This window comes from Pholis gunnellus (assembly GCF_910591455.1).
Source record: "Pholis gunnellus genome assembly, chromosome: 6".
Taxonomy (NCBI): Eukaryota; Metazoa; Chordata; class Actinopteri; order Perciformes; family Pholidae; genus Pholis; species Pholis gunnellus.
In genome coordinates, this window is record NC_136532.1 from 23,783,427 (window position 1) to 23,805,845 (window position 22,419).

The 22,419-nt window shown below is 42.2% G+C and overlaps 2 protein-coding genes across 3 annotated transcripts in view; both read right to left on the minus strand.

Moving 5' to 3' along the window:
• Positions 1-2,369: 2,369 nt before the first annotated feature.
• Positions 2,370-6,728, minus strand: coq5 (coenzyme Q5, methyltransferase; the record flags this gene model as incomplete). Its single annotated transcript, XM_079162112.1, has 7 exons — positions 2,370-2,624; positions 2,951-3,062; positions 4,080-4,168; positions 4,598-4,704; positions 5,540-5,767; positions 5,878-6,027; positions 6,527-6,728. 7 exons carry the CDS (start codon positions 6,726-6,728, stop codon positions 2,523-2,525), a joined length of 990 nt encoding a protein of 329 aa, XP_079018238.1. The 3' UTR covers positions 2,370-2,522.
• A 5,540-nt stretch (positions 6,729-12,268) lies between these two features.
• kremen1 (kringle containing transmembrane protein 1) overlaps positions 12,269-22,419 on the minus strand; it is a 56,237-nt gene continuing 46,086 nt past the window's right edge. Inside the window, exons 6-9 of one of the 2 annotated variants that reach the window (XM_079161743.1) lie at positions 21,515-21,847; positions 16,910-17,107; positions 16,174-16,258; positions 12,269-15,315 (exon numbers count right to left, since the gene is read on the minus strand). In XM_079161743.1, the coding sequence (XP_079017869.1) occupies positions 15,156-15,315; positions 16,174-16,258; positions 16,910-17,107; positions 21,515-21,847 (776 nt within the window). In that variant the 3' untranslated portion in view covers positions 12,269-15,155. Of the gene's footprint in view, positions 15,316-16,173; positions 16,259-16,867; positions 17,108-21,514; positions 21,848-22,419 lie in introns of both variants that reach the window. The other variant, XM_079161742.1, reaches the window with a different exon arrangement.

Genomic DNA, 22,419 nt, shown 5'->3' on the forward strand with positions numbered 1-22,419 from the left:
CAAAGACGTTGCACTATTCACATTTGTACAATGTGTAATAAATTATTGTGAAATTCTAATGAAGTCTCTCCTGATTGAATGACTTTTTTGACTGTTTTTCGACTTTAACCCCAGTAGAACAAACTGAAAAAACACAATTGGGTTTCATCATTAAATTCTTTTCTTTACTGCATTTGCACATAATTCACTGAACACAGTTTGTTTGAAAGGGTCCAGCCAAAAAGCCATATGAAATATTTATTTCCATCACCTATGACACCTTCCTTGTGCCAGTAGGTGGCGCTATGACTTTGTGAAAATGTTGGCATGGAGATGTGTTCAGGCCTGGACCAGCATCATGCAAAACTAGTTTGGGGCATATTGAATAAAGTACCTTGTAGTTACAACAACTTCCTCTTTCATGGCGAACGGCACGAAATGTGCCTGACATGGGCGCCACATAAAACGAAGGTCGTTCAATGTCAGTACACCATTTCAGTAACTTTTCATCATTAATGTCTTTAGATCATCTTGACCAAATTTAAAGTTGATTGTATGAATTCTGTGGGAGGAGTTCGTTAAAGTACAATGCCTGGAAGTTTGGGACAGATTTGAGCAAGTCCAGTGGAGTTACATCAGCTTGTTTAACGGCGAATCACTTAAAATGGCCGCCATGCCACGGCTACGCCACTCCAGCAAACGTAAAACTTTTAGTAACTTTTAATTGCAACAGTCTTTAGATTATACTGACCAAATTTGAAGTGGATCTGACAAAGTCCCTAGGAGGAGTTTGTTAAAGGATAGCGACTAGAAAGCATGGGAAAATTCACACAAAAATCAAAATGGCCGACTTTCCGTTAATTTTAGAGCATGGTCCCACGACATTTTTTTTTATGTCTTCATATGATACACGCGCCTACCAAATTGCATACATGTAGGTCAAACGTAGCGCTGGGGCTGCGTTTTTGAATATTTGTAGGGGGCGCTATCGAGGCAATTTGAAAGGGTCAAGCCAAAACGCCATATGAAATATTTATTTCCATCACCTATGACACCTGTGCAAAGTTCCAAGGCTTGTTGAGCATCCTAAGCCACAGAAAAATAAGCTTCATTTTTCATGGCGAATGACGCGTTGCCACGGCAACAGCGTTTAACGACAACTCACAATATTCATGATGAAGCATCATCATTGTCTTACAAATTACCTTACCATATTTGAGAGTGATCTGGGCAACTTCCTAGTCGAAGTACATCAAAGTATAAAACTTGTCATTTCCTTGTGCCAGTAGGTGGCGCTATGACTTTGTGAAAATGTTGGCATGGAGATGTGTTCAGGCCTGGACCAGCATCATGCAAAACAAGTTTGGGGCAGATTGAATAAAGTACCTTGTAGTTACAACAACTTCCTCTTTCATGGCGAACGGCACGAAATGTGCCTGACATGGGCGCCACATAAAACGAAGGTCGTTCAATGTCAGTACACCATTTCAGTAACGTTTCATCATTAATGTCTTTAGATCATCTAGACCAAATTTGAAGTTGATTGTATAAATTCTGTGGGAGGAGTTCGTTAAAGTACAATGCCTGAAAACTATGAAAAATGCCGAAAAATGCACAGAAATGAGAGTATTACTGCATTGGCCCCTAGTGGTTGTATGGAATAAAAATTTGAGGGTATGTTACAGGACACAATGTGAACATATGCTACAGATTTCGTGATGATAAGCCACATGGTTTTGAAGTTATATATATTGCTGTAGAAGGCCAACTCCTCATGAAATTCATTGGTCCATATATTCTTAATGCAATAAGATATCAAGAAACTTTTCATAACTTTTGATGATATATATCCAATAATGATTCACAGCAAATTTGGTACCAATCAGACCCAGGGTCTAGGAGAAGTGATTTTTTTTTTATTTTTACAAAATTCAAAATGGTGGAAAATTTTGGTAGGCGGAGCTTAGGGTCCCAAGAGGATTTTTTGTAGAACTCATTCAGTTGCTCATGTCTGTAAAATCTTAAGTAATTTGGACATACGGGCTGTCGGGGCTTGCCTTTCCATTATCTAGGTGGCGCTAGCGAGTAATTTTGTATGCTCGAGCATTGGACCCATAAAATATCAAAATTTCCCGCAGTCCCGATATGCTCGCCAAATATGGGGAGGTTGGGGACATGTCAGATACCCTTAAACGTTTTTTCATCATAGGGTATAATAATAATTCCTACAGATACAATAGGGACCTCGCGGACCCGACGTTGTCGGTGCTCGGGCCCTAATAATTACTCACTTCCCAATATTCTCAACACTGACAACAGATTGTTTTTGTTTCTTTACATCATACAAACCAACATTGGTAAAGTTTTAAGTACACTTTAATTGTCGCTGAACCTAGAAAATAAGTCGGTAAACATGTCCGGTCATTGAGCAGAGACATCAGCAGAGAGGAGCTCTGGGACTTCATGCTCAAAAATATCTGAGAGCTCTGCAGACAGACGTTCATGCCGGCAGAAAGGCCGGCAGTACAGACGTCAAAAGGGCCTCACAGCTTGAAACCAGAGTGAAGAGCAACAACTCCACCGGTGAGGTTGTAGTACTTCACACAGTAGAAACCTGCGTCCTCGATCATATGTTTAAACTCCTCCTGCAGAAGAAGAAGAGCACAGGAAATGACTCGCTAACATTGAATCCACAGAGTAACATCACTACGTAGTAAAACGGATGAAAATGACATTAAAATGGATGAAACATCTCACAAGTTGAACAAATGTAAATTGGCGATGTGGTTTTAAAACATATGTTAAGGGTCTTAACATTTTTTAAATAACTTAAGGATCCCTGCATATACCCGGAATAAGATCTGTACAATCAAAAGGGGAATAAAACCATTTAAAATAGCCCTAACCTGAGGTGAATAATATCACAAATTGACAGTGGCAATGTATACAAAACTATAAATGATTGTCTCACCTGGTCCGGGAACTTGCGGATGCTTTCTACCAGATACTGGTACGACTTCCAGTCTCCAGCAATCACCTCTCCCAAAACCGGTATCATGTTGAAACTGTACGCGTCGTAAAGTCTGAAAAAGAGAACAGAACACGATGAAGCCAAAAAGCTGCTTTCTCACAACTCAAACCTGCCGCCATTTTTCACTAATCTTTCAAACGAACGAACGGAGTCTAACGTTTGTCATGTGCAAAGAACGGTTTGTTCAGAAAGAGTCGGGGCCCGATCAGACGGAGGGCGTTTGTAATTGTTTGCAATGAGAGCGAAGCGTTTTGCATTGCTTAGCGCCTCGAGCTGAAAAAGCTTCAACTCAGAGCTGAAAGCATCCTGAATATGGCCGAACACCTATTTTTTCATCAGGTCAAACATCTGCAGGGAGTTGGAAGAGACTGAACGGCCCTTTAAAAACCATTACATCTATAAAACACGTGGAGTTACTAGACAATCACCTAAAAGACTCATCGAGCCTCTGCAGCACAGCTAGTTAACCATGAGCCACGGAGCAACAACAGTTTGCAGGTTTGAATTCTGATGATCTACAGGTGATCGTCCTCCTGATTCCTTCCTCTTGAAGCAGTGAGGATCCACGGACTGGTGGCCCTCCAGTGCAGCCAGGTCGCATTAAACAGCCAGTGCTTTGAGGTACAAACCCAGAAGAGGGCGCTGTTCGTCCAGAGCAAACGTTTGCAGAGTTTCTAAAATGTTAAGATTACGGTAGGATACAAAATCCATTCAGACAAATATATATATATATATATATATATTTTGACATTTGTGTTTAGTAAAGCCAAGCATTTAGGGGAGATGTCTCAAAATAGCAGGATATCTGTTACAGAATTAAATAAATCACTGCTTCTAAAATATGGTGAGACTGCAGCACTCATATTTTGTGCTGTTATGTATTAATATTTAAGGCCGCTTGTCTATGAGAACCCAACAACCTCCAGAAGCAACAACAAGCTGCAGCAGTTGAGCTGCGTCGTTGGGTTTTGTGATGGCAGTAATGAATCTCTGGAGACTTCTCTGAGACTCACACGGTTGAGTCACATTCACACCGAGTCCTCCGTCACCAGCGAGCGCTGCTCCTCACCTCGATAAAACAGGATTTGTCACTTTGCTGAACTCTAAGCACATGAATCTGCCACCAGGCTTCAGAACCCGCAGAGCCTCCTGCAGCGCCTGAAAGGAGGAAAGACACGATTAACACCTATTTGAATTATCAAGTCTATTATTAATTAAAATATGTGTTGGTTACAGCTGGATTTAGGACAATCTTGGATTTTTTTTAAAATTTCTGATGTTATATACACTGGAAAATGAATCAGTTGAATAAAAAAAAATGAATGAAAAGTATAATCAACAATAAAAATAACTGTTTACATGTAGCAATTGGATAGAAACACGGATTTGTTGCAAACTGTCTCTCTCTGCACATTGTTCTGACCAACATTGTTTCTCAATAAAACAGCTCACAGTGCTGCTGACCATGGAGCAGGCAGCAGCTCGGTGTCCTGCAGAGGCCCTTTTGTCGACCCTGTTCTACTAACGGTCCTCATGGGATCCTCCGTGCATTAGAGAACAGCCGTAGTCGTATCCGGGGGCCGTTACCTGATCTATATGTGTGACGTTTCGAATGCCGAAGGCGATGGTATAAATATCGAACCGGTCGTCATCAAAGGGCAGCTCCTCCGCGTCCCCCGCCACCCACGACAGACCTGACGCACGGAGGAGAAAGACACTCGGGTTAAAAACAACCCGTCTACACTTCGACCTCGCTCCCTCTACAGCTGCAACTCCAGTTTGTTGACTTGTGACAGCTTTTACACCAACGGTTCCGTTTCCTAATTCTGCAACAGCTGCGTCTGAGTTCTGAGTGATGTCAGGTTGTAACTCTTGTAAAAAAAAAAAAAAAAAAATCTGTGTTTACAATCAGTTTTTCTGACTAACTGACGACATCATCAAATGCTCCTGGACAGATTCATGGAAATTATCTAGAGTTTCATAACTGGGACCAAAACAAGACTTTTTCCACATCTTTCTGTAAATAACATAAACAAAACCTTTTTTCCCCCATTACGCTAAATAAGCTTCACGAGCATGCTCGTTATTTTGTCTTAATATGAAACAGTTACACAAGAACTTTGCCCAAATAACACACGGTCTAAAACTAGCAAAGTTATCATTTAAATCTGAAAGTATCATATCAACGACAACACTGGACAGTATTTGTTACTTTTTTGTTATTATGGACACATTTTAAATCAAAAAGGGTTGAGGCTTGATGCCCGGCCCTGCAGACTGTTATCAGAAACATGGATAAGATGTTTATAGTATTTCTTTCTGGAAAACTCAAACTAAATATCGGTCTCTCTCGGGGCAAGGACAAGGCTGTAACCACCGGATCTCTACATGCACAGCAACATGAATGGGATATCCCCAAAAACCTGTTGGGGATAACCTGCACGAAGTAAACATGCTCACGACTCCCTGTTGAGGGAAAACAACACGGATCAGATGTCGCTTAAAGCAGTTTTACAGTCAACGGCGTACCAGCAGTGACGCCCATGCTGTCGGCTTTCTGCTTGCCCACTCGCAGCATCTCCTTGTTGATGTCACAGACCACGGCCCTGGATTCCTGCGGGCTGACCTCGTCCTCTGAGGAGGAGTAGTTACTGGAGATGTCCCCCCACGACGGCGTCTGCATGGACCGCGCCGCCCGCCGCTTCTGCCGCTCTTGCTGGGAGCGAACGTACTCCAGGAAACGGAAGGAGATGTCACCTGTATAGGTGCATAGGATCATCACAAATTAAAAGCAGAAGTGTGACGCCACTCTGTCTATTTTTTTTGTTTTGTTATCAGTTTGATGTTTTGCAGAGGTGCTCATGTACCTGTTCCGCCCGCCACGTCCAAGAGCTGCGCCCCGGGCTGCGGGTGCATGACGTGCAGCAGTACGTCCTTCCACAGGCGATGAACTCCCAGACTCATGGCATCGTTCATGGTGTCATACTTCTGCGCCACATTCTCAAACACCTTATACACTGAAAGGGACGAGAGAGAGCGATCCTCTCACTGGAAGCTGACTCAAGATATATACTGCACTGTTCATGCACTAGTATATGTTGGATGTTTTTCTTTGGACTCTTTTACTTTTTGTCACTTTTGACACATGAACTTGAAGTCAGTGGATATGTTCTCTCTGTACTCTGCAAATGCAGATCAAACACAATTAAGGGACTGTTCGTTCTTTATGAGAGTGGAGTCCTTCCCCAGTTCTTAAAAAATACATATCGACATACCTCACACACATAAACTGTTCCTTACTTGTGTGTTCAGAGCCATGAACACACTAACATGCATCATACTTTAGGAATAACAGTTTATTATAATGATGCAGACACATGCACACATTTACATTTAGACAAATGACTGCATACTACATTTAAATCAGGCATGCTCACAGGCCCGCTTGCTAGACTTTTCAATGAAGTTTCGTAACGCTACAGAAGCGATCCGAGAATAGCTTTTTCCGTGGCTCACCTTTCTTCGCCTTCTCGGTCTCTGGCACCGTTTCGAAGCCAAAATGTGTGCTTCTATCTCCGGCATCATCGCTGGAACACCGACAGGTCGACGGCCCCCAACAGCAACCGGACCGACCCGCAGCCCCAGCGGCGGTAACGTTAATATCTCTGTGAGAGTAGCGGATCACTCTCCGCAGCAGCAGTCTCATGGATGCGGCCATGTTGACTGATTACGCAACTATGCGACCGTCTGTCGTCATCCACATGCGACGGACTCCTTTGTGGACGCTTTGCAGGAGTCCTGTGGGTTGTTGACAATCTTGGGTCCCAGGCTCTCTCTAATAATGCTCAAAAATAATTCACAACACGCGAGTAAAAATGATAATCTAACAAAAAAGTAGTGCAAAAAGTAAAAATATAGGGACAAAATAAAACATTTAGCCTATAAAATATAAAAGTTAAAATCAAATAATGTATATTTGTGATAGACAGTTGAAGTTTACAGCCTAATTGCTGAGTATACATATATATTATCATTAATATCATTGTTTTATAGGCAATATGTTGTATTTTATCCCTATATTTATCCATATATATATTTAGTTGATATTTTGGAGGTATATGGAGGACAGAACATGACTTAAGTATAAATATATTAATAAATGCATTAATAAATGTATAAATAAATACAGGAACAAATAAATAAATGCTTAAATAAATGTTTGAATACAGAAATAAATAAATAAAAGAATAATTAAAAGCTGAAATAAATACTGAAATAAATAAATGTGGAAATAAATGCTGAAATAAATAAATAAAAGTATTAACAAATAAATAAATGCTGAAATAAATATGGAAATACATTAATTAATGCATAGATAAATAAATACAAGTTGATAATCAAACAGGACATAAAGAAATACATATCATATATTTATTTCTACATTTCTGTTCACCTACATTCATTCATTTATTTATTTATGTGTCTGTATGCTAATGAGGTGGGAGGTCCTAACCTCTGTCTAAAGCAGGATTGGTCACAAGAGTGTGGTGGCTTCTGGTCTACTTCTGCCTTGCACAGTAACATTGAAGTTGACCAGCCCAGTGTTGGCAAATTGACGACTTTCTCGCTAAATCTGGCGACTTTCCAAATCCTCTTGTCAACCTTTTTTGTCAAAAGCGACTAGCGACAAATCTAGCGACTTTTTCTGGTGTTTTGGAGACTTTGACGTGAAAGCACGTATCATTCTGCAGTTACTGTCCTCAACGAGCAGCGGGTGCTGTCGTGAGCCCCTCCGCCTTCCCAAAGCACTCACAGGCGGTCAGTCTCACAGTAGCCACGTGCAGCAGTCCCAGCTGCAGAGTGTGGAAGCCGTTAGTGCTGCTAACTAGTTTTCTGACGTCTACAGGGAGGATTTGCTAGGAATCGGTTGCTTCTTCTGTACAATCCTGCTTAAGAATGAGGTTCAGAACACCTACCTCATTCAAGTTGATGAATATGAACAGACAGACTTGGTCTTAAGTTGGATAAACATTGGGATACTTCTATTTGAAGCTATGGCTGAACTTCTGAATAAATAAATGACTTTTTATCTACTAGCGGTTAAGCCTCCTGTAGGTCAGTTATCCACAGCCTGCCTAAGCTGAGGGGTCCCAACGTTATTAAAAAGATAGGAAGGAACTAAACTAAACTAGCTCACATTCACGCCCATTCATGCATTCATTCATACACCGATGGCGGGAGCCATTTGGGGTTTAAGTGTCTTTCCCACATCGACATGGACTGGAGGGGCCGGGGATCAAACCCTAATCTTCCAACAACCCGCTCTACCTCTGAGGCCCAGGAAGACAGGAAAAGTCTGCTTCTCATGGAGCGAGAACCACATTATACTATGCATGCAACGCTGGGTGAACAGTGACCTCATCTGGTGAAAATCATGCAGAACAGTGAAGAGTATTTCCAGCAGTTTACAGAAAATATTGAGTGACACCTTGAGGACTTCTCAGCATCTTCCACTGGACATTGTTTGTTTTGTACCCGCTTCGATGGGAAACTGATGCAAAATGGGATCCACATCATGCAAACTGATAATCCGTTCATATCAAAATGTATTCGACAATTTGTTGTTCTTTAGATATAACTTGTATCGCTTAACCATATGCAGACGAGATAATGTGCATATATACTCTGTTAAAGCTTTTCTCGTGGTTAGACCTCCAAACCATAGGTGGGGAAAGAGCTCTATCCATTCAGATGAATTGTCCTATTATTAGTAGTAGAACATCTTAATGGTTTTTAATTATTATTCAGCACTAATCAACTGTCCTGAATACAGTATATAAACAACTCTCGGCAGCACAAAGCTACAATAATAGAAGGGAAATCTCGAGCATTAAACAGGCCAACGCATGTTCTCAAAACCACTGAAGGGCATGAGAGTGCCTTAATTGCACCAGGGTCACAGACGACATTGCAGAGCGAGGCGGATCAAAACAGACAAGTTCCTGCACAGCCAGTAAGCCTCTTTCACACAGTTCTACAATGTACAAATCCATCAAGGACAGTCTCTGTCCTAATCTACCTGACTTCAGTACCCTGAGTGCAGAAAGTGGCAGATATTGTCTTCCATTCTTCTCACTTTCTCGTTCTGACAGTAACCAGACACGGCCATGTATTGTCCCTTTGTTGCCTTAATTACTGGTCGACTCGGGTTCAAAGGGATCAGTTTACATCGTTCTTTTCCTCGTCTATGGGAGGAAAATGGGCCAAGGCTTTTTTTTCACATGCACCCAGAGGAGTGATGATAAGTCTCAAGAGTCGAGCTACTGGATTAATGTTACAGCTTCACAATTGCTTTTGAGAAAAAAACAAAAACACATTTTGAGGTCAATGGGAGGGAGCGTAGGAGGCCACAAAGAGTTGATGTCTTACTGTGGTCGTATGCATAACAGAACAGGACGTTCATTCAGATTTTTTAGAAACATTTAATAATAATTTGATTACCCTTGCAAGCAGAAATGAATACCATTGGCACAGAGTGACATTATTGGGGTACTTTTGAATAAATGTACTCAAACATCATGTCACCAGTAGAGGGAGTAAGAGGATCGTTTACAATCTTCTGCTTCTAGTTTCCTGTACTGGAATGTGTGTGTGTTTCCAAGAGGAGAAACCATCTCAAAGTGACCTGAGGCCAATAGCAGGTTTATGTCGGGGCTTGCCACCCTCTGGTGCCCTCATCCAAAAGAACAAGATAAAAACGCAGCTAAAGTGCCCTCTTGGATGCCCCTATGGTAGAGGAAATATGATAAAGGTCCCGCTGGTGTTCTCCTAGAACAGAAAACATGATGCAGAGTCACATAGAACCACTCACAACGTTTGTCTAGAAAACAATGTTACGTCGGAGACATACTCTCCACTGAAGAGTAATAAGACTGATCTAAACAGCATGTTTGATGCTTTCATACCTCATTAATGACAACACTTTCACCAACGTTAAGTCGGAGACCTTATGTACCTGTTGGGCCACAGACTAAATAAAGTGAATGCTTGTGTTTACCCATAATTAGCAGTTAGTCTGACCGGCAATGAGATGTCGCTGTTGGGTAGAATTTGTTTTGATATAAGACGCTAGCAAAGCAACATGGTATGTAAAATAAGCACAGCAGAAATGTCATTTTACAGTTACAGCTGAATACGACAAAGAATTATAAATATCCCGCTCAAGTCAATGGACAGTTGTTTACCCAGAAATTACTAGTATCACCACAGTGATTCTGTCTTTAGGATGCCCTGCATGCTAGGTAGGCTACCGTAAATGCGTCATGACTTTCTGCGTATTAGTGCCGCCTGCATGCATTTGGTGCCTTTTTTTTATATTTTTGGCCCCTGCCCCTCAAACAGCCTGAGTCCGCCACTGTTTGGGTCTAAAGAAAGTCTTTGCTGTTTGTGAGATGGAGAAACTAGTTTAGTGGTCTTTACAGTATATCCTTAGAGCTAAAGAAAGGTCTGGCTCCACACATTATCATTTTGCTATAGGGGGGAAAAAACTCTCTGGCTTTTTTATGGAAGCCCATTCCCGCCAGCAAAAAAACCCCCAAAAAAAACAAGATTCTATTTTTATTTTTTTTTACTTTTTTTGGCAGAAAAAAAAAAAAAATGCACTAACACTTTTGGTGCATCCATCTGTAACCATAACACTGGAGGTTTACAGTTGCTATATATAGTCAAATTATGACATACTTTAACACAACAGTCATAGAAGCAGCTCTTCATAGGTTACCCTATTTGACATATAAATGGATTGTGAGTACAATGAAAACGTGGCTTTACAACAGATGAAATACTTCAATTGCTTGATGTTTCACATGGATTGTACTGAGCAAACGCACCCTTGAATAGAATTTTAAGCAATAAGCAGATCTGGAGTATAAAGAATAAAACCAAGGTGGCGACCTTCAATAAACAGCAAATGGAAACATCTGTTTTTTTTATTTTATTTTTTTTGATGGCAGAAAAAAGGTTTCGCCAGCCCTTTTGGGTGGATTTCTTTTTTTTCTTTTTTTTAAGTTAACTTTTTATTTATTTTTTTGCTGGTGGGAATGGGCTTCCATACTTTTTTGTATTTCTTTAAACTAATCACAATCATCTTGGGCAGCAGGCAGCACCAATGCCCTTGCAGAATAGATAGCGGAAGAGGAGAATGCCGCGTGAGATACACGATCAATGCCTTATATGCTTATATCCACAGTCTACATCTGGTGAGTTAGATCATTTGTTTTTTGGCTGCAAAACTGTTTTGCTAATCCTAATGTGATGGATAAACTGGCAATACAGCTGATTTTATTCATGCCGACCTGTCCCGCCCTTCCCGAAGCTCTCTGATTTCTCTGATTTCTGAATGACTTTTCAAGGTAGCATTTACATGATTATCAAAATATTAAAGAAGTCCGGCGCCCAAGGGTTCTGCTGTAAAATGTGGCTCAGTTCAGAAGCATCAGAGGTTCGTGGGTAACTTGATTTGGGATTTTTGGAAGCCTTACAGCCAAGACATTCTGGGAACCTCGACAGTTTCTACTTCAAGTTTTTGACAAATTGTGAGCCCTCTTTATTACACATGCACTTCCACACGAGCATGTTTTGACTGCGAATCTTTTCAGAGAATAGTTTTTGCTTCTGCGCGGAGTTGCAGTTGTCTTGCCACCAAATAGCGCGAGCACACGCTGCTGTTTCAGAGTGAACACTTGATGAAAGCAACACAGAAACACGTTTCATGAATTAAGAACTCATCTTGGCAAACATCTCAAGTGTTCCAGCTTATCACACGTCACTCCATGTTTGTTGGTTTTTTTCACGGTGTTTCAGTTGTAAAGCCAAACTCCTGCTGTTTCCCCCTAAAATGTGCAGGTTGCATGCTTGACCTCATCCCGGAGGGGAACCAATGGGTTACACATGGCACACCAAATCCTCTCTCCGTGTGTGTGCATCTCCAAACAATCTGGGAGTCATTTCCCTTATCTGATAAGTATTTAGCTCCATAGAAAAAAAAGAAAAGAAAGAAAAAAGGGGTGCAGATGTCCCACCATGCAAACAACGCAGCCTTTCAAATGGAATGGTTCCAAATGGGAACGTGAACGGTATTCGCTTGATCCGGTCTTTGTGGCACATATGCTTCTGAGCCACTGGGGTTCGTCATATTGATTGTGTGCGATTATGAAATAAAAAGAGGGTGGCACAAAACAAGCACAACACAAGCTTAAGAAACATGCATACAGTGTTTATTTTGCAACCAGGACACATTAAATAAACTACAAAGATACTTCACTTATACAAAAGATAGATTATATCCCATTCACATACAAAATAACAATAATTTACTGTATAAATTAAACATTTCACTATTTTGCTATTTACAATTGCATGAAAACAATGTTTTGGACCCTCGGGATCATTTCCCACAGGGCCTCTGGTGTCAGACATTCACATCAACGAAAAGATCCGTTTCCACCGCTCAGAAGACATAGCGTGGGCTTTTTCCGACTGACTGGAGGACGGGACAGAAAATGGGAGTTTGCATAATTCACCAGGCTATCCAAACAAATATGGCCCTGTTAGATTTTAACTGTCAGATTTCGTTAGTTCGTGTTTGATTTCAACGCACATTAATCTCCCATCGTTCTCACGTCTTTGCTTTTTTCCTTCTCCCTCTCTACGCATGGGCGGCTCTGAACATCACAGACCAAGGGGCATGTGCGCTTGTCTTGCAATAATTAACATGAGTTACAGTCGAGCAGACAAGCAGACTGTAGCACAGTCACATTTTTACAAACTTCTGATTGGGAAAGAAAGGTTCTCCATCTTTTTTTAAATTTTTTTTAATGCGCCTCAAATTCTTGGAAAACCATAATATTTTGACATGAATGTCGCTGTGTTACGGCATCACGTTGTGAAATATGACCTTTTGTCTCAAGTGCTCAGTTTGCTGCACAAAGTACGTTCCTTTTTTGTCCTTTGCACTAAAACCTAATGCGACAGTGAATAAGTACTTTAATCATTTTGTCAGTAGAAGCTAATTTAAGTGCGCTGACGTTTCAAACCTCTCTCTTCTTTATCCCGTCCGTGATTGGAAGATTTCTGAGGTGACCATCTGCAGAAACATCCAGTCCCAAGACAGGAAAGGCCAATTACTATTCCATTGGTGAACTAGTGGATTTCGACCTTTCTCAAGTGGTTTAAATGTCACAGCAATGCACAGAAAACCGTCACAGCTACAAACCTGCTGACAGCTTGTGCATTGTAACATTGAGTGCTTTTGGTTGTATTTCTGTTTGGGTATATTGCTCGCGCTCAAACTTTTGGCCTGAAATCAAGGTGACAAATAAAACCTTCTAGGTCTGTAGTGTCTTGTAGAATTTAAGAAAATGTACTGCTGTCTAAGGGGATAAAAACAACAAAAAAGGCATTCCACCTTTAAGCCAAGTTGACGAGGAAGTACTTTGACGTGTATCTCAAATGCTTTGCTGAGACACAAAATGAAAGAGCGGACATAAATGTCATTCCCACACTGAGTTACATAATATACAACGCTATTCACCCCCCCCTGTAATCAAAAGACAACTTAATGTGAACAATATGTTCAGTAAATATCCAAGACTACACATAAGAGCACACGTAGAAATTAGAAACAAAGATTTCTTTTAAAGCCTTGTCCGTTACTACATGATGAGTTCTGTCCCAAAAAGGCTATGTGTTCTTTTTGGAAAACCCCCAAAAAGCATCATGTAATTAAAAAAAATGTAAAAGATCCAGTCTGTAGAGGTGTTCAGTTGAGTGTACTAAAAAAAGACTAATATCTAATGCTTTCAATCGCTGTACAAGATGTGGCATCATTTCTTTTACTTAACATATAATCGGTGGAAATCCTATTATGGAATGAAACACGCTGAGTTTGAAGAAGTGCAGAGACTCTTGTGAGGGGAGACCCATGAAAGAAACAGATGTGATGCAGCTGAGACAAGAGAACAGGAGATCCTTAAGGCACTTGAACACCATCAAACCGGAAAGACTCCCACCCACAGCCGAGCAGAAAAAAGCCCTCAGATCTTCCCAAGCCTCCCTAAATGGCAGTTTTGCACACACCCAACCCCCTCAGTGAACGACGCTGCTTATCTCTCCGCCCGAATCCGCATGAGCGCTGAGTGAACGAGTGGGCGAGCACGCTCCTGCTCTCTCTCTCTCTCTCTGTGATCTTTTCAATTTACAGCAAGTGATTCATCCCCAAAGTGCTCCGATATCTACCTTCTGTGTGACGTCTCCGTGTCCTGTCTGCCTCTCCTCAGAAAGCTAGTTGTCAAGTAAAACAAATCAAAAAGAAACATCAGAACTTTTGCATATGGAATCAAAAAGACAAATAAATATATAACTCTTTGGATGGGGAGGATTCTGGTTTATGGCTGGAAGTGTTCGTCGACCATATGAGGCAGTTAAAAGAGTTTATACAAAGCTGTGTAACACCACGTGTGTGTGTGTGTGTGTGTGTGTGTGTGTGTGTGTATCAAAGACTCCATTTCTTCATCCTCTTCTTGATGCTCATGAAGATGCGGTTGCCATTGTGACTCTGAAGCATTGAGAAGGAGGCAAAACCTCTCTGTTTCCTAAACTGAACAGTGAAGTTAGCAGTTATCTTGCACCCGGCTTTGTTGTGTTTTCACTGGTGATTCTGCAGTCTGGATGGGTTTTTGGAGGTATGCTGATTGTTTGGGACATCCGTGGGTGACGGAGATGGAGCCTCGCTGAAACCAGAGAAGCTTCCCGCATGTTAAAAGCGTCCTTGTTTTCTTTGTCAGAGCTGCAGATCGTCCTCCATCTACTCCTTCGCTCTCCTCTCCCACACTGAGGTCACTGACAGCCCTGCCTGTCCCCCCTCCTCTTTGGTGCTGAGCAGGAGGGGAGGGCCCGGCCACGTTGGCACACAGGCCATTAAGCAGCAGTCACTCAGTCAGTTCTCATTAGCCACTCAGTTGTTGGCTTGTTGGCGTAGCGCCTCATATAGTTTCATTGTCCGAGGGCCTGGCGTCTGACGGCCCTTGCACGGAGTAGTTGTGGGTTGGCGGTAGCGTTTGGTCAACGGTGGAGCGAAGCGGTGGCGCTAGTTGCCCACCAGGGGGCTGAGGTCGCCGTGGTGGTTCTTTAGCTTCTTCTTGAAGAGGGAGATGGTGGAGGGCCGGTACAGGATGATCCACGGCTCAGAGGACGCCGTGCTCTGGCTGCAGCTGTCGGAACCGCTGACCGTTGGGATGTTCGGAGACCTGAGAGGGAAAATGAGGAGAAGAGAGAAGAGGTGGAGAGAGAAATAACACGAGAGAGGAATTAGAAAAGAGAATCATAGAAAGATAGGCTTTTACAAAGTGTGTCACGCCATCTAAGTCCTGCTGTTGCATTCATTCCATGCCGGGTTTATTATAAACACAAACTAATGGCACTCACAGTGGTGGAAGCTTTTGTAGGCTTTATTATCTTCCACTTCAAAAACTAAATAATTCATTTAATTCCCCTCAAATTAGCAACTTTACCTAAGTTGATAAAATAGTAATCATAAAAGGTAATATTTAATGTGCCGTTTTAGGAGTAAAGAATGAAGAAAAGGCTTGTTTTCCACCAAAAACTTGGCTTTGGACCACTTTCTTTGTATTTATTCAAATTCATTTTGATGAAGAATAACACAAATTGAAAAACAGAAATAAAGCTGAGGATTTCTAAACTTTATTTCATTTTTAAAAAGAAAGAAGGCAATGCTTTACTTCAATACTAAGAATTTTAAGGTATGAGTCTTCTTTCTCAATTTTCTATTTTTGTGTAGTTGCTACAACGAGGGGAATCCCCTGTGTAGTTGTAACTTCAATTATGAGTCACTGACTGGAAAAAGCAAGCCTCCCTTAGCATTTCTTTTATGTGGGATCATAGGGAGTCCCTCTGGGCCGACGTTTGGCTGAATGCAACTTGAAGAATTTACACATTTTCACAGAGATGGTCTCATTTTGTTCTTTTTTAAGACGCTATAATCGCGCAAACAATCCAACAAATGTGTGAATCTCACACCGTTCTTTCGTCTTTTTGACATCTGATACTTGGTTGATCGCGCACACCTCGAACATCCTCATACTTACTTGACCGTCATGTGCAGCAGCAGCTTCGCCACCATGGCTATGACCGTCAGAGTGAGGAGAGCGGCAAGGGCGTAAATGGTCCACACTACAGAGAGGCAGCAACACAGTAACAAGACATCAGACACGGAATCACGGTAATGAAAGCCAACTGAAGCAGACTGAAAGGATTAGCAAGCGGAGGATTATTCGAGCACTGCTGTTAGCAGTGTTAGCAGCCAGCAAATTGTCAAGAAATGGTGATGCATTGTCAGTGCACATCTGCACTCCACCGGTTGAAAAAAAACACAACAGATAGCCCTTTGAGACGGAGCACTCAAGAGTTTGGAAAGAGTGATATTTGAAGAAAGTAGTAAAACGCAGAACACGTCAGTCCGTCCTGCGCAGCTTTGACAAGAGGCCTGATTGTGATCAGCAGGGAGACCCGAAAGTAACTTCAGTTATGAGTCACTGACAGGAAAAAACAAGCGTCAAGTAGAATTACTTCAATGTGAGATCGCAGGAAATCACTCTGGGCCAAAACTTCCACAAGCGTCTCATCAAACTAAGATTTTAATACTTCCAGAGAAACCAGGTCATGCACAATGAGAGCTGTAGCTTCTTAAAACCTTCACACAACATGCCTGCAGAGGTAGAGAGAGAGAGAGAGAGAGAGAGAGAGAGAGAGAGGTGCAGTGTATCGTGGGTGTTAACATACTAGCGCTGTGGCCGGTGGTCTCGCCGCGTCCAGCCCACTGACCTGGCATGTTGTGCTCCGGTTTCCCGGGGCTGGACGTGATCACGTAGAGGATTTGGGAGGAGCGTCCGTTGGAGGTGCTGTTGGATCTCTCGGTGACGCCGCCGGCCAGCTGGGGCCCCGCCGTGCTGGAGACGTCGTCCCCCTCATCCTCCCCGTCTCCCTCGGCCTCCGTTGTTCTGGTGTCTTGGCTGCTCAGCGCTGGGGAAACAAGAATAAGTGAAGGGATTAGTGTTGACGTTAGCACTCACTCAGAGTCGAGTTTAGGCCATCAAATCAAACGTGCGACCAATATTCACTCTCATTATAGGTCTGTCTGCCTTTGGTCTACGAAAAAAATGGAGAAATGGGGTTCTGTAGTAGTTAAAAAGCTCCACTCGGTTCCCTAGATCATTTCTAACGCTGTCTGTGTACTGCTTGGTGCTGGGCAGGTAGCACACAGTGAGTCTCTGGAGGCTGTTCTCCTACAACAGCTGCCCACATGTGGCCAGAAACAATGCAGATTTGTTTTTTTGTCATTTGTCTTTGTCGTACTTTGTATAATCTCGTTTTTTTGCTGTTTATGTGTCCATGTAATTGTCTTCACTTGTTCTGTAATCACCTTAGTACACAATAAAAGGAAAAAGAAAACAATGCAGATGAAAGCGGTGAACTAAAACGGCAAAGCTGACGCATTCAAATTCACTAAAACGATTTCATATTTGTCAATAACAACGAAACCAAAAAACTGTTGCTAAGCACCATGGCATTTACTTACCACTGACAGTCGTGAAGAGTGAGACTTTATTTAGCTCTATGCAATTTGCATTTAATTATCCATAAATGGTGGAGCATACAAGAAAAGAAAAAGGGTGAAGATGGAGGGGGGCAAACAAACTGCCATTTTCGTTATTTAAGGGAATATGTAATTCATCTTGTAATGTACGAACAGTTCTCAGACTCCAGTAATAAAGTCTTCTTTTTATCAATATTGTTAATATACTTAACCGCCCGGCCCTACATGGACTACTGTTCCAGTTCTCTTCAAAGTGACATATCACCTCCTAAGAATGTGACTATTTCTATGTATTATTTCCCTTCACAGCTCCGAGGGAGAGGAGTGGTGAGCGCTGCGTGCTGTGCCAGAGACACATAAGAGGAAAAGCTCTGCCATGTAATTTCTACAAGCTGAGGACACATATCACTTAACGCCCCTTTAATTATTCCCGTGGGTAAACCGGGCTGTTGCAACAAGCGAGCGGTAATACGATACATCGTGTTGTTTGACAGTATACGGCAGAGTTCACGAGCGAATATTCAATATTAACCGTGTTTGTGAAGAAACGGATCGACTTTTGCAAAACCACTCATGCGTGCTGTAAACATGTGGTGTTGAGAGCTTCTCGGTCCGCTCCACACATCATTCAAAAAGTGTGTTGCAATAAATTGGGTTTGTTTTAACCTGCTCACAGCACCAGATGTGGGAGAGTTTTGCTACATAAAACAACAGCGCCAGAGAGCGCGGACTATTTCAACTCATTTATGTGTTCCCAGAGGGAAGCAATATCCTAAATAAGATCGAGTCTGCCTTTCATTTACTTCTCCTAAACATAGACGTGATTTATTTAAAATCACTGTGTGATTTTCAGAGTTTTCTTCTTTGCTTCTGAGAAACAGACGGTGGCGGGTCGCACTTGACTCTTTTCATGATTTCTTTCTGACATGTTAATTTGCAGTGAGGTTTTGGTGAAGAGAAACATTTCAGTAATCTATCAGCAATCTGTGATTATAGTCATCCACAGTAAGTAAGATAAGATTTTCCAATTTGTCCCCAAGCACATCTCACAAAAAATGGATTAGTTCATTTCTCTCTCAAGTGAGTATGAAAGCAGAAATACTTAAGATATTCCAAATGGGGCCGAATTCACCAAACATCCTAAAGTTAAAAGTTGTTCCTAATTAGCCGAGTTAGGAGACATGCCGGTCCTAACTTTAGGACGCCTACAGTATGTTTTTTGTCAAAGAGTAATTGTTCACTAAAAGCCTTTTAGCGCTAAAACTAGAGGAGAGAAGTTAAGAGGCACTCCAGAGGACTCACAAGGACCTGCTCAAATATGAGGATAACAAACTTTTTAAAAGCATATTTTGATGTTGGGCGATAACAGTCCAATGACACCAGAGATGACGGTTTACACAAATCTCTGGCAGAATTACTCATCAAACCCAAAATACGCTTTTGAAAATGTGTTAACTTTACAATAAACTGCCATAAACACACAAATAAAAGTTTTTTTTGTGACCATCGCTGGTTTATGCAGTACAATTATTAATCTATATGTATAATGATATGTTTTGTCCGCTGCAAAAAATATCTCCTCTTGTCTTAAGAGTTTCTCTCAAGTTTCTAAAAGCAGCTTTATGAAAATGTCTTATGAATAAACTAATAGTCAGCAAAGTTAGCGGAATAAAGGAGGACTCCTAGTGGTAAGATGAGTTACTGCACCGCAAACTGAACGGTAAAACCCACCCATCCTGTGTCCCACCTCGGTTAAATCACCCAAAACTAATTCCAGATATTATTTGATCCAGGCCGGTTCCAGTCATCTATGAACGGTGGTTAGATGTTAAAGCAGTGTGGGATCTTTTATCCCCCCCCCCCCCCCCCCCCCTTTTCACATAACAGTTCAACCTGACTGTGATGTTCCCAGAACTTCCCACATGTTCCCCATTTGCAAACAAAATACCACGCTTCAAACCCGGGCTCAGCTGAAATGCTCCGATGTCGACCGTCATCTGTGAGCATTTATTCTGAAATTACTGCTTCGACCGCTCAGCGTACCGCGGAGGAGATATAAGATGCATTTAGTGCCGCTACTTCTACTTTAACTTAGTTTGACTGTTGTCTTTCTGTTTCTGTTCCTATTATTTATCTCCACACCCCAAGTCACAGTGTATTTTTCTCTCTCTATCTTTCTGGAAGGGAAAACAACCTATTACTTCAGGAGGTGACCTTTTCTCATATCATGTGGCAGATTCCATTTCTTGGCTACACGATGCCTCACATAAAACAAGGACCAAGACGTGAGCAGAAATGATGGTGCCTGTCCAGAGGTCAGGGGATTATGACCTTCTGATATTGTTTTCTACTACAACGCCAGCGGTGAGAAAAATGACAGGGGATTACAAATGGAGGCAGAGAGAGGGAGGAGCGAGGACAGATTGCCTCACAGTGTAGCGAGCTGTGAGCTTGAATGTCACCTACACTATCATGCCTCCAGAAATTAATCTGTTACATTTTGTTTTGGTGCATTCAGACTATTCAGGCGGGGACTCTGTATCAGAGAACGTACAGTAATATAAAAACAACAGAGGAAAGCGCTTCTTTTTCCACATTAGTCTTTCTACATTTTCCACATTAGTCTGGAGAGAGATAGAAACATATTTGCTGTGAGGTCTTCAACTCCCTGTGAGCTATAGTTCCCCAGCTGTATGTCTGCTCTCCAGTGAAATCATGATCAGAGGGTGCGACGCATCACGGTGTTTTGTATGTAGGTGGCATAAAAACTCGTTGTGCAATTCACCAAGGAGCAGTCTGAAGCACAGCAGCCTGCTGCAGCTTGATAAGCGAGTGAGTTCCTAGAAAAACAAAACATGATTTAAATATGCAGCATCACCCGGGGCTGTGAGACATTGACTAGCAAATGAAAAGAGAAAAGGGCCTGCCAGTGGCGTGACAACTGCCTCACCACAGCTAACAGGCGCGAGTCCACGAAACCAGAGCTGCCATGCAAAACTCCATCATGGAGCCAGCGAGTCAGCACGCACCTGATTATGCAAATGTGTCTCTCGGTGGTTTTGAGGGTACTGTAGTTCAGGATGTTTGCTAGAACTCAAACCAAACATAATCATTTTTTGTCATACACCCTTTTTTTTAAGGGTTCTTCATAAGACTAAGAGTTCCATTAACAACCCATTTCATCCAAAGAACCCCTTTTTGAAAGAGAGTTCCTCAAGGATTGTTGAAAGCATGCGTGTTATAAAAACCTCTCAGCCCACACTCCCAAAAACTGTGATTGTGAACTTTGATTGTTGTAGGATGCACCACATCAGCCCCAGCCCTTTAGGAGCCTACTGAGGAACCCTGGGTAGGTTCTAGATAAAGACCGTTGGAATATAAAAGAGTTCTCGGAAGAACCCCCAAGGTGGGTTCTTGATGAAACCCTTGGAATTTAAAGGGTTCCCGGTAGAACACCCTGGGTGGGTTGTTATTAGCACCCTTGGAAGGAGAAGATTCTGGTTAGGACCTCCAGAGAGGGTTCTGGGTAAAACCATTACACCCTAGAAAGGTTCTCCGTGGAACCTTTCAAAGGAGGTTTTGGGTAGAACTTTTTTACAGATGGTTGTAGATATTTCCCTTTAAGTTGGGTTCTGGGTAGAACCCTCTGAAAGGGTATCAGGTGGAACCTTTATAAAAGATCCTACCAGGAACCAAATAGGGTTCTCCTATGGGGATAAGCCAACGAACTCTTTATGGGTCCAGTTAGTACCTTTCTTTCCAAGAGTGTAGGCTTTGACACATTTGACTTAACCTTTCTCAGCAGAAACACCGAAGAGCAAGCGAAGTCCTACCTTGGTAAAGCAGAGCAAATCCCTGGGCCTGGTTGGTGCGGTCCGAGTAGAAGTACAGTATGACGTAGTCGCCTGTGACGTTCACCAGCTCTCTCGGAGGGCTACGCCAGTCGAAGCGAGCCACCACGTGGTTGGTGTAGCCGTCCAGGAGCTCCACCATGTCCGTCTGGTCGGAGATCTCAAAGAAGGTGAAGTTGAAGAGGATGGCGTAGGATCCGGGGACGTGGACAGTCCAGTAGCAAACACGGCCAGCCCCGTACTTGTCGGGGAAGTCCGGGGAGTAGATCACCCCGGACGGAGAGGAGTAGTTTCCACCGCAGGCCCCAACTCGAGCTGGAAGAAAGAGCACGAACCAAGAGAGGAAAAGAGTCAGCGATGCTTTGAGATCTTAGAAGCTGTTGAGACTGATGATTACTGGGTTATCTTTGGTCTCATGCTGCTAACAGGCATCATGTCCCAGGATTTTATGGCACTGAATAGGGATGCATCAATCTGATACACCAGATTGGCATTATCCCCCATTACTGACTTTAATAAGTGGCTGAGGTATATGAGCCATGATGTGATTGATCCACATTAAACACAGTTTCTTTGAGTTAAGCGTTCATAATAGGTATTAGGAGAGAAAACGATGGATAGATCTTTAAACTTTTAAAACTTCAGTTAGACAATCTCAAACTAACAAACTGTTTGGTGCAGCTGTAAGACCAACAGGCAATAATTATGTCAAATATTATGTAATAAATGTTGTGTTCATGTTGTTGATGTACATTAATGTTGAAAGTTGTAGGTATGATCACAGTTATTGCGAGGGAAGGAGGGCTTCTGTGCCTTCTGGAGGTCAACTGGAGCCTAGTTCAACAAAACATGGATTATGGAAGGTTTTGATATGACACTGATACCTT